This window comes from Alosa alosa, chromosome 13, assembly GCF_017589495.1.
Source record: "Alosa alosa isolate M-15738 ecotype Scorff River chromosome 13, AALO_Geno_1.1, whole genome shotgun sequence".
NCBI classification, from domain to species: Eukaryota; Metazoa; Chordata; class Actinopteri; order Clupeiformes; family Clupeidae; genus Alosa; species Alosa alosa.
The window spans coordinates 29,709,019-29,727,748 of NC_063201.1; the positions used below are offsets into that span (position 1 = coordinate 29,709,019).

The following is an 18,730-nucleotide window of genomic DNA, read 5'->3' on the forward strand; positions in this document are numbered from 1 at the left end:
TTTTTGTTGTGCATAATAGAGAGAGAGAGAGAGAGAGAGAGAATATGTTTGTGTCACCCTTTGAGTTGGAGGTCTGCAGAAGAGTAAAGTGACCACCGTAGGCTTAAGAATAACCAGTGAAAATGTGAACATTGTGCATATCTCTGCATTTGTGGTCGTGAAATTGCAAGCCTGTGTGTGTGTTTGTATGCAGGTCTGTGTATAGGCACCACTCTGGGATTGAGTGAATCTCTCTTTTCACCATCACCATTAATGCATGAAAGACCTGTCACTCTGCATTAGTCCTTCCCTGCTCTAGCTCCATGCGAGAGTGATGGAGCGAGCGACAGAGAGGGGGTGGGGGTGGTCGGGAAAAGCATTGAAGGTCATAGTGCACTAAAGAATCTCAATTTAGTCACTCTCGCTGTTGGTGTTACTTTCGTCAGTCCGTTAATGAGACCTGTCTTCAGCGAGAAACAATTATTAGGCTAAACACTACATTTCATTATACACGCTTTTTGAAAATGTAGGACCCTGCGATTTTTACACTAGGAAGCCCACTGCCAATCTAAGCGTATCATCAAGTACCCCACTGCATGGGTCTTCCGACATCCCTAGGTATCATTTTGCATCTGCATGCCAATGTCAAAAAGGCCAGGCAACAGGAATGTCCAGTTGTGGTCAGCCTTCAGGTTGGAAAAGATTGGGACGAAGAAAAGGAGATACAGGAAACAGAAACAAGCATCTTGACACAAGAAAACGCGTCTAATGAGGCATCGTTCGGCGTCAACCTTTCATCTCTGATGTTTCCCTGCCATTTCTTCTCTCGCTCTCTCTCTCTCTCTCTCTCTCTCCAACCCCCCTTCTCTCTGCGGAACTCAAATACTACTGTTCTTGCCCCGGTAAGATACACTGCATTTAATTTGAAAAACATCCGTACAGCCCCCTTGCAATGTTTAGTCCGTTCAGGGTAACCACAATGACGATTACGGCAATGAGTACGATGCATTGCTGTCAAACAGAAACACATACTCTCTCTCTCTCTCTCTCTCTCTCACACACACACACACACATACACAACATTTGTGTACGCTCCAGTAATCACGCTCTGAACGATTGGTTTCCGAGAATATTTGACGCGAGAATGAGGGGTAATGTTTTTCGTCTAAGCAAGCAACACAGCGTCTGCTAGGTAGCCTATATCACTGTATGCAATTATTTCCGTTAGCATCATTTAAGAGTTGGGATGCGACAAGTTGCTTACGTCGATGTCTCAGTGTGAGAGTGGTTGAGAAACGAACAGTCAGACAGCGAGCGCAACGGCAAGGGAGGGGGACAAGCATTTCACTGAGGATACGCACGCATTGGCTAGGCTACATGGACTGTAGACAAATTCGTGTTCTAGTGACGTGTCCGCATGTGCGCTGAATATCGGTTCTAAACCATACCGCCATATGAGTAGTCTAATTTATATTTTCTGTAAAGACTTGACGATATAATTTCAAAGGCGGACACAAGAGTCTCTGGTCAGAACCGCTACACTCCACTCACTCATCATATCGATATTTCGGTTGTTTCACGGCCACCCCCTCAATTTCTTCTCTGTCTTCATCTCCTTCTTGGGAGTCCGACGTTCTTCGAAAAGGTGTCCGAAATACCAACTGAACTGGTAAGACTTCCTTAAAATAGCAAACGTATGTCTTTAAGGAGGCTTCTCCTCTCTGCGCCTTCAAGCTCGCACAGGATTCATTCACGTGTACATTTAGTATGTTACGAGTGGTGGGCTATGCGATCAATGACAAAATGCAAGCTCAACTAGATTTTTCATTCAGCGTAAAATTCGCTGTTCTTCGCAATTTGAGTTATGCTAAGGTTTGCCACCGAGAAAACATCGAGTTATGTAATTAAATTGACAAATGCATTCCTGATGCTGCAAATCAACGAGCGCCTTATATTCATTATGTATGTGCAAGCATACCAACTAAATAGCGTGTGTAGACAGTAAAACGCATGCCAGCAATTGTTATTACAGCAGTTGCTTCTTTGGCGGGCAATTGTGGACTCGTCCAGAAGATTTCAAAACAAAGTGCTCAGAATGATTGGTGTGTCTCCGTTCGTTACACGTACTGTACCGGGCATCCATTTTCAGCCCGTGGAGAGCTCCAAGCTCTACGGTAGTTAGCCTCTAATGAATGCACTGCAGTCCGCATCGGTGTACAAGCCTCCTCAATACGCATCTTCCACAAACAGCTTATTTGGAACAGATATATGTCATATATATGCCATCTTCATTCGTCTGTCAGTAAAAGGTTGGCCTTGCGTAGTATTTGCAATAGGAGTAAGTAATTCCTGCATGTTTCATTCATAGCAGACCACATGACCTGGAACATGCAGCTTTCTGTCAGGTTGTCAAGAGGCCCTCTGCCTTATACGATAAAGCTACCAATTACCTTATTTTCCCTGTTCGGCTGTGACTTAGATTTGGCACACAACTCCATTGACTTAAATAATGACTGAAACAATGTGCCCCCAACACATGGCAAAACATGTGTCTCACAGCATATTACATTTTGATAATGCAAAATGAACACAGCGGTAAAACTCAGGGTCCCAACACCTATTAGTGTAATGAGGTGTCAGCTGCAGTGCTTTGACTATTGCCCATAGCAACTCTTCCACATCTTGTAACCTCTTTCAGTGTCGATGTTTTTTTTTCTACAGGATGTGTAGAAAAGCTTTCCCGTGTGATCATGTGATGTGAAGTCTTGAAGAAGCTTACAGAAGGAATTAGGATGCTTCCATCTTTTTTTCCTTGAGGAAAGAGCATTCGCATGTAATTATCTGGAAAAAAAAGGCCTAATGCCAAAAATTGTGCTTCGCCTCTTTTCCCTGGGCCTCATAAAAAGTTGATGCCCGGCTTGTGCTTGTGAGTGCTGCTCTTATCTGAAGTGTCTATGAATAAACTTAAATCCTGGGTCACTCAGATTCCTTCCAAGTGTAACCAAGGATTATCAGTAACCTGGTCAAGTGATATTTCTGGCTGCAAGAAGCAGGTTAATTTCCCTCTCTGTGTCAGATGTTGCTAATGGCCAGAAAGATTGCAAACATTCCCCCCTCAACATATTGCCAAAAATTATACATTTCACTCTAGCCACTTAACTGATGGTTTGATGTGTTACCTAGTCAGAGTACATGTAAAGTCTTTGAATGCAATCACCAAAGCCAGTTCTCCCACCGGATGGCTGCATTGATGCGTAGATCCTTATCTTCTCGATAAATATGGTTGGCGAGATAATTCATTCGACATTTTGAAATGCTATCACAGTGAAAGGCAATTTTACATGACTGGGGTTAATTAGGCTCTATGCTACTCATCAGGCCCATTCACTCTGTGAAAATGTCTGCTGATTGGCTTTATGAGAGCCTCCCCAGGACTAGAGATGTGTGACATACTCGCACAACTATTGCTGAAGCAGAGCAGCAGTGCAGCAGGACCTGTCTTTGGTGTACAATCATTTCCAGTGAGACTCCATGGTCTATGCAGCCTCTCATCCTGCGCCGGCTTGTGTCTTGTATCTGTGCAGGATGCATGATTTTGCATTTGCAATGTATTTTGGGCAATGCAATTGTCCATAAGGTCCAAAGGCATGTCCATAATTCAATGAGACAACAATTTCTTACTCCCACTCTCTCTCTCTCTCTCTCTCTCTCTTTTGTACTGTACTTTGACATTCTGTCTGAATATCACTTATATCACATAGAGATTATGATAAAGGATCAACGCATTCTTTCTCCGACACTTAGTGGCACCTATACTAGTTCCCAGAGTGCACTAAAGATAAGAAAGTGCTCATGTCAGAAAGCTGTCATTTAACTTTACATGTTCTGCTTCTGCCACTAGAATGATGAGGAGAAATAAGTAGGCTAAGTGCACAACTGCCCAGGTATGAAGGGGATGGAAAAGAGGAAGCATGAGGTAAGGTTTTGTAAAGACCCTTGAGAGGTTCTAATAATTAACTCTAAGACTTGTTTAGGCATCCTCGGAGACTGAGAGCCTGTAGACTCAGCTTGGAGGCTTCAATAAAAACTTTAATCAGATTCACATTTTACATTCAAGGTTAGATCTCCGACCACCTTATCACAAGCTTTCAAATTACAGTTTGATATTTAACTCGCGCCACTTAGAAATCATCGGGCTCATCGGAAATTCACAGGTGACCCCTGTACAGTATTAAAATATGTACGATTAATATTTATGGAATATTAATGCTCATCTCATTTCACTTTGGTGACAGTTGCGGTCATTCCCATTCATACCGTCCCGATGCCACCTGTGCCGTGAGCGCGGGGAGTGGGGAGTCAGCCATGTGTACCCTGACGTGGAGGACGCTGGGGGCCTGACATGGGGGTTGAGCTGCTGTCAAACAGGTGTAGCGGCGCAGGAGCGTGAAGGCATCTGTGAGGGTCCTTTATTCTAATCATGGCCGAGGGGACAGGGAGGGGAGGCTGGGCACAGGGCTAAATTGAGAAGGAGTAGCGGAAAGGGGGGGATGGAAATGGATGGACTGATAGAGGAGATATAGGGATGGATGGACTGATAGAGGAGAGATAGGGATGGATGGATACAAAGATGGATGGCTTGATGGATGGCATACAAAAGTAGACTATTAAAGCAGCAACACATTTTAAAAGCTTGATTCAGCACAGTCCCAGTGCAGTTTGGCCTTTAAATGTATTTAGACCAATTTTACATCCTCTGTACCAAAGAGTATATAAGTATAGAGGTACTTCTATACTCTTTGTCTGAACTATCTTAGTATTGACTGTGGTTGTAAGGAAATTCTTACCAACAAACCAGACGTTTCTTACCTACAGAGTGGACTTCTGTGTTTTATAAAGTATGAATGTGGGATGAATATATAATCTGTGAAAGCACACATACGTCAAGTGATGGGTTGGAGTACGAGGGGGTGTTGGAAAACTTTACTACAGTGTCTTTTCACTCTGTCTCAGAATGAACTTCTCTAAACCCACTAGTGTTTGAGGTGATTCATGTGGTTATTTTCTTGGTTTTGTTTTTAGTTGTATTTTTTCCACAGTTCCACTGGTTTTCTTTTTGTATTATCGCAGCAGATACATGCACCCATGTTTTGCAAACAAATGGCAAAGTGCGGCTATAATCTCTGAAAGGTAGATAGCTAGTCTCACGCCAGGACAGAGAGTTGGCTGGCTTGGTCATTTCCGGACTGAAGTTTGTCGGTGTGGTGGTTGTGTTACGTCTGTAGTATGTTGGTCAGTCATTAGGGCTGTGTGTGCTGAGGTATGTAATAATAGGAGACGGTGCGGTGTGACTTTTCCCTCCAGGACCCTCCTGCACATTCTTCCCCCGTCTCTCCTGGAGACTGGCGCTGCGCTGCTCACTCATGTGCAGCCTGTCTTATGGCCCAAATGTAAGGGTTCGCATTTGGGCAGCGCTAATTACACAGCAGTACTTAGACTAATCAGGATGACATTTATTTGACAACTACAACAAGCCTTGTTTGTGTTGTATCGGTGAGAGGGGGGGACCGTGGTCCATGAATTTACCTTGTAGGTGACGCTAACACCAATAAGCAGGAGAAGCACCTGATAGGGCTTTTAAATGAATGCTAAGCAGATGTGTATTTAATCAGTGCAGTTTGTGTTGCTGTGGAAATTGAAACAGTGAGGAGGAGTGTCAGTGCATACATGTACTGAGTCAATACAACAGAAGGTGCAACTGTGCACTGAAATAAGATGAAGGTAGGCAAGGTGCTGTTTCAGTAGGCTTTGAGTCAGTCACTCAGAAAGGTGGATGTTGATGTTTTTATCCGTTGTTCTCCAGAGTATAATGAAAGAACATAGCTCAGGGTGACACACATGCAAAGCAGTTATGACTGAGCTCAGGTGTGCAGCCAGCATGCCTAATTTCTCTCCCAGTTTGCAGACTTTTTTTCACATCTGTTTTTTTGTCGTTTGTCTTTAAAGGATGAAATTCCATTATTTGTTGTGCTGTGCTTTGGATGTCAGTTGTGGATTGTCAGTTTTCATTTTTGTTTATTTATTTATGTACTGTTAACTCAGCCCTTATTACCCCTTATTTAACTCAGCCCTTATCACTAAATTGTTCATTAAAACCATGAAATCACGTGAAAAGCCCTAGTCATGTTTTATTTTTTATGTTAACCGAAGAGCTGAATACTATGGAGGGGCTGTTTCTGCTAACATAAGATGAGACGTTGGAGTGGGCCTGTTCAGCCCGTGTTGCAGTGGTAGTTGCAAAGTGACAGGAGCATCACCGGGGCCAACAGGCATTTTGTCAAAGTCAAACAAGCCTGTGCTTGGTGTTTTCTTCAGCAGTTTAGTAGGGTTTCTATTTTGCGGCTGAAAGATATTCTGACCCAATTGAAAGTAAGACTAAAATAGATATAGGATTTGTCTGTTTTATGGTGTGATTTGGAACCGTTTCCTTTATCAAAGAGTGTAGTACAAATGATTAAGTAATTATTGATTTCAATTCCAGTAATTAACTTGTGGTAAAAATACTGTGCCAATTTGAAAGCTAGTATTGAAAAAACAATAAGTGACATAATTAATTTAGAATGATGTTGAATCAATAGTAAATAATACCCAAATGAAATGTCAGTCTCTCAGATTTACAAAGTGCTTATAGACGTTTAGAGCTTTAACAGATTATATGATGTTTTTGATGTTATGTGTGTGATCTACAAAGATTCTATTTTAGTTCTGTGCAGGAAATCATAATATTATGTTGTTATTATTAAAATGCCTGCTGGGTCTGCAGCTGGTGTGATGGATGCTGCAGTGGGCAAAAGGTGCAAGTCTGTCTGTGCAAAGATTTGGATTCTTTTCCAAAGTCTGAAGCAGTGATGACTCTCTGTTGCTTCCTCTAAGCGCTTAGTGCCAAGTCATAATAGGCACACTTTGTCATGATCATTGCACAAGTTATTCTCAAATGATTTTAGACTCATAAATTATAACAATCACATCTGTTTCTCATAATTATGAATTAAGTAAGGGATAATGTATTGTCTGCCGGTAATTATCAGAAAATAAGTCCCGACAGGGAGAACAGAACCCCCGACGCGACACATAAACTAAAGCCCAAACCTATAAAGACTTATTACACGGCTCTTCAGAGTGCTGCAGAAAGTTCCATTCACATGAATGGACCTTCCCAATGTTCGGGAGACCATGGAGCAAATTTTCGCCTGAGATAGGGAACCAATCACAGAACAGGGGGGAAAGCAAGACGAAGATGAGCTATGCACAGACGCATTTGATAGACATCCGTGGCACCCAATAAACGGATCTGGGTATTTTTTTCAAATACGAGAAAATGAACGTTTGGTTCCCAGACCACGTCTCATTGAGAAGTGGTGGCGCTAGCCAGGCTATTGTCCGCCGGTAATTATCAGAAAATAAGTCCCTTCAGGTCGAAGCAAAACCCCTCCGATGCGCGTCGGGGTTCTGTTCTCCCTGTCGGGACTTATTTTCTGATAATTACCGGCGGACAATACATTATCCCTTACATAGGTTTGGGCTTTAGTTTGTCGAAAATAAAATGGTTAATTTTCCAATCATTATGAAGGGTTACTCAAGGTGTATAGTTTGACAAAGTCACTTATAATGAGTGAATAATAAGCCAAGAGACCATCCATTATTAGCCTATAGCACAGTGACAAGTCATAATATCTATGGCACAAAGCTGTTGAACACTGCAATTGACACATTTGTGGAAAGTAGCCACCTTGGCTGCTGAATTGGTTTCTCTCTGTACTGAGGCCTTTGGACATAGGTAGGTCCATCCATCCATTTGTCCATCTGTGTCTCTCTGCACTGAGGCCTTTGGACATAGGTAGGCCTGGTAATATGAATAAATATATTACGCATGGCTGGGCTCACTGCCGGCGTGCTTTCACAGCAGCGTTAATCAGATGACTGTGAAGCACTAATTATCAGCTTGTGACACAATGTGTTGGTAAGCATGTGTGCAAACACTTGTTCAGAAATCATCAGTGGCAACTGTTTAGTTGTGTGTGTGTGTGTGTGTGTATTTGATGATCACCATAATCACAAAGACCTTATGATTACAGCAGGAATAAGTGTCCAGTAAAAAACATATTCAATTTTAAGTGACGAAACAAACTGTCAAACAATACATCTTGTTTTTTACAAACAGGGAGAGATTGCATATTCATACGGTTAAAATGATTATAATTTCACCATTGCTTGGCCTACAGTTGCTTGTTGTCCCTATACGAATATGCAAAGCAAACCTTTAACTGGCCCCAAATACTTTTGCTCTTGATGTACTGTGCTGCATTCAGCAAAATAGCCTCGTTGTATTTGTCAGTGTTAGGGCGACAGTACCCATTTTCCTTCAGTATGATTTATGTATCCCGCAACAGCCCAGTGAGTATCAGCCAGATAGCCTGGTGCAGGGGTGTTGATCATGGGAAGTGTGGATAACATCTTCTATCTTATACAGTGGGGATTTGCTTTAGATAGAATAGGCCCTTGTTCTGTTTTCTGTGGGAAGGTGGAGGTTATCATGGTGCCAAATGCACTACTACTAGTGCATTTTTCATTAGACAGAATGTTTTGTATCATGTTGTATGGTTTATGTTGGTGTTTGAGTACTTATGTGTAGTTGGCTATCAGCTAGCTAGCATTGACAGAATATTGAAATTGCTACTGCTGTAGCTTACTGTTGACCCTTGTGCACTTGACTGAGGAAGCCATTTACACCAAGATTGTGCGTTTGTTGCTTAAACATCATACAGTGTGCGTTTGTTGCTTAAACATCATACATCATACCTCTAAAAGGTTGTAAATGTTTTAGAGGATTTAGTGGGTAGCCTGGGTGTCTCAACTCTTTGTACAAACTGCTGATGTGTTTGTCAAACGGCTTGGTTTTTGGTGCATGTGTTTGTTTGTCTGGGGAGAAATTCTGCACCGTCTGCCACAGATCCATGCTCAGGCCTTGACAATACAAACAGGATATAACCTATTTTGATCACGGTGCCATATTGCATCATAAAATATTAAGAGACTAGACCGAGGCTGCGTTATGTTTGCTAAATCATGTTTGCTAAATTATGCGTGCTGCATGATTGGTGCTGAGTTTGGTGTGGTTTTCCCAGTGAGCATGGCGCTGTTAAGGGGGCTTTCTAGTACTGACATCCAGTGATTGTGTCTCCTGTTTGGTCCAAATGTCTTAGTAGGCATAATATTATTCCCACTGACACTACAGAGTCAAACTCTCGTTTGTGTTTGTGTCTCTAATCCCCTGGTGCAGAGCTGAGTGTGGATGACTCAATATATCATTCTTTTTCTCTGCCCTCCCTCGCTCCGTCCCCTCCTGTCCCTCTCTCAGTCTCTCTGTCAGGCTGCCACTTGCTCTTTTTTCTGTCCTACTCCTTTCATTTATGAAAACACAACCCTCATCTGTTCTCCTGTTTTAACTCATTCACTTTCTTTTACACATAATACACTTCCTGCTCACTCTCTCCCCCCACTCCCATACGCATACACACACACACACACACACACACACACATACACATTTCATCACTCTCTCTACCACCCTATGCTGATCCAGACTTTGGAAGTCAATGTTACCATGGCAACAACATAGACTTCACCCTGCCCCCCCCCCCTCTACTTCATTCAGACAACACTGCCTTTTTCACTCAAATGAACTCCAGCTAGACAATCCATGAGGCAGATGGGACAATAAACAACTAGCCCCAAACTACCTTGTGCTTTGTCCCTGTGTGTCTTTTGTGTTCCAGAACAGTCGGCTTGAAACGCCATGTCCGCCACTCTGAGCAAGTAGATTAAAAGCTTGACGTCAAGAGCGAAGGAACGAAGTTTTCGCCAAAGTCGCCCCACGGTGGAAAGTCACAGAGGCAGAGAAGTGCACTTGTGTGTGGGAGACCGAAAAAGTGTGAGGGAGTGGGGGAAGAGAGCGAAGACAGTCGATGGATGCTGCCCGGATTGAAGGGACAGCCGATTCTTCATTAACGAGGAAAAAAAAGATTTCAAAATTGAGTCGAAGGACAGAAACTCGCCGTCAGGTAAGAAGATTGAGAAGAGTGAGAGGACATTTGTGTGCTAGTTGGCCTTTACAGTCATACCATCCCCAGCAATGAAGCGATGGGCCTTTGTATCTGGAGGCGGTGGGTGAATAGCTAGGTGACATTTCTCTCTCTTTCTGTTCTCTTTTTTCCTCTGGAGGCATGGTGTGTGAGAAGGGCATCCAGATTCTTCTCACCATCGTGGGTGCCTTCGCATCCTTCGGCCTGATGACGGTGGCAATCGGCACGGACTACTGGCTGTACTCACGTGCAACAATCTGCAACAGCACAACCAACTCGTCGCAGGATGACCCGCACAACAAGGACAAGAAGGACCCCGGCGCCCTCACCCACTCGGGCCTCTGGAGGATCTGCTGCCTGGAGGGTTAGAACCAGTTTGGTTCTCTACAGCTCACAGGGTCTTTAGGACCCAGTTTGGTTCTCTACACCTTACAGGCTCTTTAGGACCCAGTTTGGTTCTGTACATCTTTAGGACCCAGTTTGGTTCTGTACATCTCACAGGCTCTTTTGTACACTTCATCAATAGACACATACACACAAGTATACAACAATGTATCCACAGCAGTCCTATTTATGATACATAATTACATGTATTTTGCATTTCAAGATTGAAAGCATTCACTATAGTGTAAAAGCAAGCTAGTTGGAAATCTCAATGGATGCACATATGTGCAGTACTTTTCTTGTATGTAATACATTTACATTTATTCCAATATTCCAATATTTTCAAATGATATGATCTTATGTATTCCTATGCTGTTTGTGCTGTGAACATTAATTGAATGTCTGCTGTTTATATGTTGTGTGTTGCCCTCTTGTTCTACTGTATGTTATGTCATTCATCACTGTTGGTGTTACACATCTAGAGAAATCTCTCTGTAAGTGTCAAAAGCTGCAAACAGCAATCCAGCACATGCCAGCTGGTCTGCCTTCCCTGTTTCAACGACAGTTGGCTGCACCACTTACAACACAAATATCCTGCACTGAAAAGGACAAATTGACTGTCTGAAAAGGCCAACTCTGATAAGCCACTACATCTAGTTTTGTGTCTCCATTTTTTTAAAATGTAGCATCAGCTAGTAGTATCATGTTTTTGAGATGGTGGGGCCAGAGGATTTTTGCAAATGATGCTACAGATGTGCTAAGACATGCTAAGCCTGTCAAGGGTGACAGTGTTATGTCATATGCTTCATGTACGGCTTGGAAAATGTGAAATCTGAAGGGAAGCCATGCTAGCCGATCTGAAGTAGGGTTTAGAGGAGCTATCCTGGGAATGTTTAAGTACCTCACACCCTATCTTCACACTAAACTGGCACAACACACTCTGCTGCTGGTCATTGTGCAAAGCTAATTTGTCCTTAGGTCTAAGCTCCCTAATAACAAAGCACTCAATTAGAGATAAGCTTGCCCTTTGAGCACCACAGTGCTGCTCTCTTCCCTCCAACTCTCATTCCCGTCCTCTCTCTCTCTCTTCACTTTTCTCTTCACTTCACTCCTCCTCTCTCGCTCTGGTGCAAGCGTAGCAGACGTGCACTCTTGGCACAGTTTAGAGGTCAAGTAATCCTTGACGTCGGCAGCGTGTGTTGAGCCAAGATGGATCCTCAGCAGCAGTGGCGGCAGCAGCAGCAGCAGCAGCCGCCGTGGCCATGCGAGCAGGAGAGCAGGTGGAGTGGAAAGCGGGGCCATTTTGGCTCTACATAATTGATGTCACGGCTCACCTTGCGCGGCTGATGGTGTGCCGTGGCGGCCGAGCCCAATCAGATGAATGGATGTGAGAGGCGTGGGTGATGGGAAGCCAGCGGTGGTGCGGTCCTCTCTGGGCAGGCGGCCGGTGGGTGGACAGGGGCACTGAGCGGCCTGAGTGACTCAGTGGCTCCACTGTGGTCTTGTGTCTTGTGTGTGGCCACAGCAGTGCTGTTTTTTGCGGGCCAAAGTTGGTGTGCCCAGAATATCAGGCACAGTTTCTCCTTTGGGCAAAGTTTATGCTTCTCCCACTTGTCCCTTCCCATTCCTCTCTCTCTCTCTCTCTCTCTCTCTCTCTCTCTCTCTCTCTCGCTCGCTCTTGCTCTCGCAGACCAGTGTCCATGGGGAGAGGTAAAGAGAAAGAGAGAGGGAGAAAATGAACACAGCTAGGAAAAGCAGTACAGGAGACTCCTGTCCCCTGCATCTGTCGCTCTCTTCATCCGTCCGTTTCATCATTCCATCACACCCCCACTCCATCCGTCAACACCAGTCATGTTCGTCCGTCCGTTCGTCCATCTGTGTGTCTGCAGTAGACCCGCGGGACTGGAGTGGGTAGCTATCCATCTGCCTGCATGTCTCCAGGGCCCTGCTGTGTGTGTGTGTGTCTGTGTGTGTCTCTGTGAGTGTGTCTGTGTGCATCTGTGTGTGTGTGTGTGTCATTGTCTGTCTGTGTGTGTGTGTGTGTGTGTGTGTGTCATTGTCTGTGTGTGTGTGTGTGTTACTGTAATCTATGTGCCTGTCTGTGTGTGAATGGGAAAGAGTGTGACATACGCATACACTTACCCTCACCTCAGATGTATTATAAATCCAATAAGCAGCTCTCCTCTCCTCTTTCCCTCGCCCAGGATCCAAAAGGGGAGTGTGCTCTCAGATCAATCACTTCCCGGAGGACGCAGACTTTGACCACGATGGAGCCGAATATGTTTTGCGTAAGAGAGCCTTACATCTTGTCAGTGCAGTGTGGTGCAGGATTTTAAACCAAAACATATTGAATTTTTGTGTAAAATAACGCATGTCTCTGAAGAGTAGATGTTAGAGATATGGATTTAATTATGTGCCCAGCAGGAAGTGCAACTTTAATACTATTATTTAGAAATTTGAGCCTAAACTAGGTCTATATCGGTAATAGATTTGCATTGGTGAGTTAGTGAGAGCTGAAATTGTGGAAGTGAATGACCATGAATGAAACTGTAGGATCTGCAATATGAATAAGGCTGCATCAGGTAAGAGTTCACTGTGCAGTTTAAAGGAAGTGAGAGCACAATAAGTGGTCACCTGATAGTCATAACTCACATTTAAGAGTCTGTGGAATGCCTTTCAAAGGCATTCTTCTGAGCAGTTTTTTTCTGCTACAACACACAAACAAACACATACCATAAACAAACAAACACATGCCATACACAAACACACACATACAATACACAAACACACACATGCCATACACAAACAAGAACAAACACCCCATATCCCATCTCCACAAATACACTCATATGTACTGTATATACAATACCTCCCACTACACGCACACATACACACATACCCAGATGGCAGGAACGGTCCTCAGAGGAATGGTAATTTGCTCTAGTGTATTCTACTGCTAAAGCTTTTTTTTAATCTCTAGATGGTTATGATTTAATTATTCAGTCTCATAATTCTATGGTAATTAATTTCCTCAGCTGGGCGCGTTGGGATCGAAAGACCTTTTCATTAACCTTCGTTCAGTCAACTTTTGCTCTTTCTCTCTCGGCCACTTTTCCTTCACCGTCTTGATCGCCTTGTCATGTCTCTTCTCCCCCTCCCTGCCTACCTCCACGTGCCACCCTGTTTCTCTCCCTCCTCTCACAACCTTCTGCGCCTCCTCATTTTTCATCTCACCAACTCGATTCCCCTGACGCTATCCTCCATGCCTGGGCATCCTCTTTTCTATCTTTACCCTCTAATATTTCTCTCCCTCTCTCTCTCTCTCTCTCTCTCCCTCTTCCTCTGTCCTTCTCCCTCCCTCTCTCTCTCACTCTCTTTCTCTCTCTCTCCCTCCATCTTTCTCTCTCTCCCTCTCCCTCTCTCCCTCCATCTCTCTCCCTCTCCCTCCATCTTTCTCTCTCTCCCTCTCCCTCTCTCCCTCCATCTCCCTCCCTCTCCCTCCATCTCTCTCTCTTTCTGCAGGGGTGGTCAGGGCCTCTAACATCTTCCCCATCCTCAGTGCTATTCTGCTGCTCATGGGTGGTGTGTGTATAGCTGCTAGCCGCTTCTACAAGAGTAAGAGGAACATCATCCTGGGGGCAGGAATTCTGTTTGTAGCTGCAGGTAATTCTGGTTGGTTTGATTTGTGTGTTGTTTGTGTGTGCTTATGTGTGTGTAATCATGGCTGCCTGCAGGTCTGTTTGAGTGTATTAATGTGGAGATGTCTTGAACCATACATGTAACCACAGTTACAGTGGGTACGGTCACACTCCACCCACAGACTGCATCAACAAACTGTCTGTTGACTCTCTTAAAGGCACCCTTAACAGTTTTTTACATAATGTTTCCAAAATCATTTTGATGGCACATGACCTCATAATATGATGAACGGCACTTCTGCCATTGTCTTTCTAGTTTCAGGTAAACTGCACCCCCCCCCCCTCCGAAATCGAAACCAAACAATTCAATACTACAGGAAATCTACAGACTGCTGTCAGTGCATTTACTCTATATTATATCTTTTTATATATAGAATTATTTTTTATTTACACCCCACCCCCACATACACACACCTAACATAGACAAAACATCCACACTCACAAACACACACCTAACATAGACAAAACATCCACACTCACAAACACACACCTAACATAGACAAAACATCCACACTCACAAACACACACCTAACATAGACAAAACATCCACACTCACAAACACACACCTAACATACACAAAACATCCACACTCACAAACACACACCTAACATAGACAAAACATCCACCCCCACATACACACACCTAACATAGACAAAACATCCACACTCACAAACACAAAAGGTTCCCCATCAAAGCCAGCTCATCAGTTTTCTTTACTTTACCCTTCATAAAGCATTGTAGATTTCCTGCCATACTTTATTAAACTGCTGCTTTTTGATGCATTGCTTTTTCTATGTTTAAATAATATCTCATCAGTCCCCTCCATTCTTGTAAGTTTGGGGCCTGTGTCTCCTTCCAATGTTTTAAAATGAGTTTTTAAGGACTAAGGAGGAGAACCTCAGCCGCCATCCCACTGGGTATTTCAGATGGTCAGTTTCAGAGAATCAGAGACATTCTTGTTGAGGGTGCCTTTAACTACAATTTATTGTTAAGGTCAATGTTAGAGTTTGGATTTAGTTCATGTAATGTTCAGTAATTGTTCAACAATAGTTTTCCATATTGAAATTGAATCTTAACTGATGATCTTTGTGGGCTACAATCCAAGTGAAGTGTTATCTTGGGTTCTTATAATGTGTGCAGTTTATGCAGCTGTTTGTGTGAAACTCTGTTGTGATCCCTGAGCTAATTCTTCTCCCGAAACAGGAGTTTAGGAAGGTCTTCAGAATGTTAATCTGTGCATTATCCTACCTTGGTGGAGGCAGTCACAAATACAGGGGCATTTCTCAAGTCCTCTATCACGTTATTACTGTCTAAATAAAGTATGAAGGACACCCAAGTACATTAGTGCAGCCCGTACAGATGTCCAGTTCAGTTGGGGATCCGCGCAAGCTTTCTTTGGAGCCCTGACCTTAACCGATGACCATTACTCTTTTCTCTCGTCTTCCCCTTGGGTGCAGGCTTGAGTAACATAATTGGTGTGATTGTGTACATCTCGGCCGCGCTGGGCGACATCTCCCCGAAGAAGGACGAGGACAAGAAGTGGCAGTACTCGTACGGCTGGTCCTTCTACTTCGGCGGGCTCTCCTTCATCCTGGCCGAGATGGTGGGCGTGCTGGCGGTCAACATCTACATCGAGAAGAACAAGGAGCTGCGCTGCCGCTCGCGCACCGACATCTTCAAGAGCACCACGCACGCCATGCTGCGCCTGCCCAGCTACCGCTTCCGCCGCCGCTCGCGCTCCAGCTCGCGCTCCACCGACCCCTCGCGCTCGCGGGACCCCTCGCCTGTGGGCGCGCCCGGGGGGAAGAACTTCGGCATGCCCCCGTCCGGCCTCATGTCCCAGGGCCCCATCTCCGTGTCCACGCTGCCCAACCCGCACTCGCGCTCCCACACCGCCCTGCCCGGGGGCGACATCTCCCTCTACACGCTGTCCCGCGACCCCAAGATGGGGGGCCTGGGGGGGCTCGGGGGCCCTCCGCTGTACGGCACGGTGGACCGCGCCACCCTCTACCAGCTCCACAACTGCTTCCCCAAGGAGGGCGGCGGGGGCGGCACCATGATGATGAGCGGCACCCTGCCCTCGCTCAAGTCCCACAACCCCTCCGCCGTACAGAATTCCTCCAATTCCAATGCCCCGCTTCCCAACTCCATTCCCTCCTCCCAGCCTCCACCTTTCTCCACCTCCACCGTAGAGCGGGAGAGGGGGATGGGGACGCTGGATAGGTTAGGGAAGGGTGACAGAGAGAGCAACTCCAACACCCTGAACAGGAAGACAACGCCTGTTTAGAGAGAGAGAGAGAGGAAAGATGGGTGAGAGCAAAAGATGTGATGAGAAATGGAATGGGAAATGTGGGCATCGGGATCAGGGAATGATGAGAGAAGGAAAAGGAGTGATAGAATGATCTATTTCTCCTTGTAACCATGCCATTTCACAAAAAATGATGAGAAATACTAATAACCAAGTGATAACAACAACAACAACATTGCGTTTCACCTTATTTTGGTATTTGTCCTATAAATTATTTATTTTTTAATGCAATTAAAATAATAATAATAATTATGGGATACTGTGAAAATGAGATATTTTAATTATTTATTTTGGGTGCACTAACATTGCTAGTTTAATAATAAAAAAAATGGACGTGCGTCCTAATCTGCAATTGTTGTTGTGATTATTATTTATGGTTATTAGTTGCTAGTGTTTTGTTTGGAATGACTCTAATTTTTCAACTCTTTTGATTTCTGAAGACATTAACTGTGACTTTCTAACACAGTGACACAGGAGCTGCAATTGTGTCACTGATGTCCAGCATGAGTGTATAAAAATGTGTGCAAGAATGAGTGTTATATTATTATTATTATTATGATTATTATGATTATTATTATTATTGCGTGGAGAGGCTTTTATTTAAATAACTTTTTTTTTCTACCCTTTGATAACATGCAGTTTAGTCTTGTGTGTATACTGTATATTGTCTTCCAATACCGTGAACGGAATGATGAAATAATTGATGGACTGAAACTTCTGACCAACAAAGTGTTGAGCTGATTATGAATTTTATATAAACCCACTTCAGTATTATTTTTATTATGATTATGGGTAGCAGACATAGCTGTAGTCTTCTTGTGTTCCGGGGGCATTAACAGAAATCAGAGATATATTTGTACAAAGTGATGACAGGATGGCAATGTTCCTCACATCCAAACTGCCCTCAAGAGAAATAATTTAATCAACTCCTCATTTCAGTAGTAGCCACGTTTTCAGAAAAATCCGTGGAGCAAAAAAGCCTTGCCAACATTTTCTAAAGGAATATGTACATTGTACTTATGCATAATGACATTTTCAAAGTCTATAGATACTTTCTTTGGGGGTCTATAGAGCCTAGTTAGATGGAGTTCATTTAATTTGTTTGGGGGCCAGGGGATAGCGGTCCTCTCTTCTGTTGGCGGCACCCAGACACCGGTGGCCCTGACTTCCTGGTTGGGCCCAGTACTCACGTCTTGGGTGTGCCTCATGTTTCTCTTGTGTATCTTCTTTATGTCACGTGACCATGAACGAATCACCATGGCGATGCTTCCTTGAAAACAAACCTTCACTGTGCTGCACCTGATAACTTCAGCCCGCTGACCTTTCGGTTTCTGTGAGAGAGAGAGGATGTGAGCACACAGGAGCGGTCTCACAGCCCCCCCACCCCTTCCCCCCTCAGCTTAATAAACCCCTGTCTAGACTCAAGACACAGGACAAGAATACGACTGAATGCAATAGAGACCAATTGAGTATGGGGTGTTTTTTATTTGTGAAGAGGGGAAATTGGAGAGGGGAAAAAAACAGCGCACAGATAGCATTTATGTGGGCGATTATACTTAGTATGTAGTTTGAGAATAGACATACAGGTATCTAGACAAAAATGAAATGGTTTATCTAAATGTGTGATAAACTCAAACACTGTATTGCACGAGTTTTATATATAAAGAGAGAAAAAGCTACAGACAACTTTAGACTGTGGTCATCTGTGCTTCTGTGATGTTTCTCTGCCTGTAAGGTGCACGTGTCCACAGACTGGAGGGAAATGTATCATCAGGGAAATGGATCAACACACCTCATGTCATATTTTTGTTTATGACCTTTGCTTTTCTTGTTGTGACTACATGCTCTTAGAGGAATATGGGTAATGTATTGTTTTATGGCCCTGACTGTGTTCGAACTGGGAAGTGCAGACTACATGGGATCAGAAAGGGACATGGCAAACACACAGCTCCCTCTTCTGGCCTGACAGAAGTAGCCCTTCAGCAAGTGTCAGATGGCCGGGGTGGGTGTGTGGGTGGATGGGGTGAGGGGATCAGTTCATGGCTGCCTGTGGTGTCCAGTACAGAGGGGCCTCTGTTGGGCAGGGGCTACTGTTGAGCATTTAATACGTTCAGTTTTAGCTCCCTATTCTGGATGACAATAAGATATGACCAATGCAGATGGAAAAAGAGATAGATGGATAGATTTAAAAAAGCTCTCACACCTTTACACATTCACAC

The 18,730-nt window shown here is 44.1% G+C and overlaps 1 protein-coding gene across 3 annotated transcripts; it reads left to right on the forward strand.

The window, feature by feature from the left end:
• The first annotated feature begins 388 nt into the window (after positions 1 to 388).
• cacng8b (calcium channel, voltage-dependent, gamma subunit 8b) lies at positions 389 to 18,197 on the forward strand. Of its 3 annotated transcripts, none has more exons than XM_048260184.1 (6): positions 389 to 881; positions 9,816 to 10,100; positions 10,261 to 10,485; positions 12,710 to 12,793; positions 14,028 to 14,168; positions 15,661 to 18,197. In XM_048260184.1, exons 3-6 carry the CDS (start codon positions 10,263 to 10,265, stop codon positions 16,488 to 16,490), a joined length of 1,278 nt encoding a protein of 425 aa, XP_048116141.1. In that variant the 5' UTR covers positions 389 to 881; positions 9,816 to 10,100; positions 10,261 to 10,262; the 3' UTR covers positions 16,491 to 18,197. The 3 variants fall into 3 exon arrangements, with proteins under 3 accessions (XP_048116141.1, XP_048116140.1, XP_048116142.1); XM_048260183.1 differs by lacking the exon at positions 389 to 881 and adding an exon at positions 1,033 to 1,648; XM_048260185.1 differs by lacking the exon at positions 389 to 881 and adding an exon at positions 1,033 to 1,648 and having other exon boundaries at positions 9,821 to 10,100.
• The last annotated feature ends 533 nt before the right edge of the window (positions 18,198 to 18,730 follow it).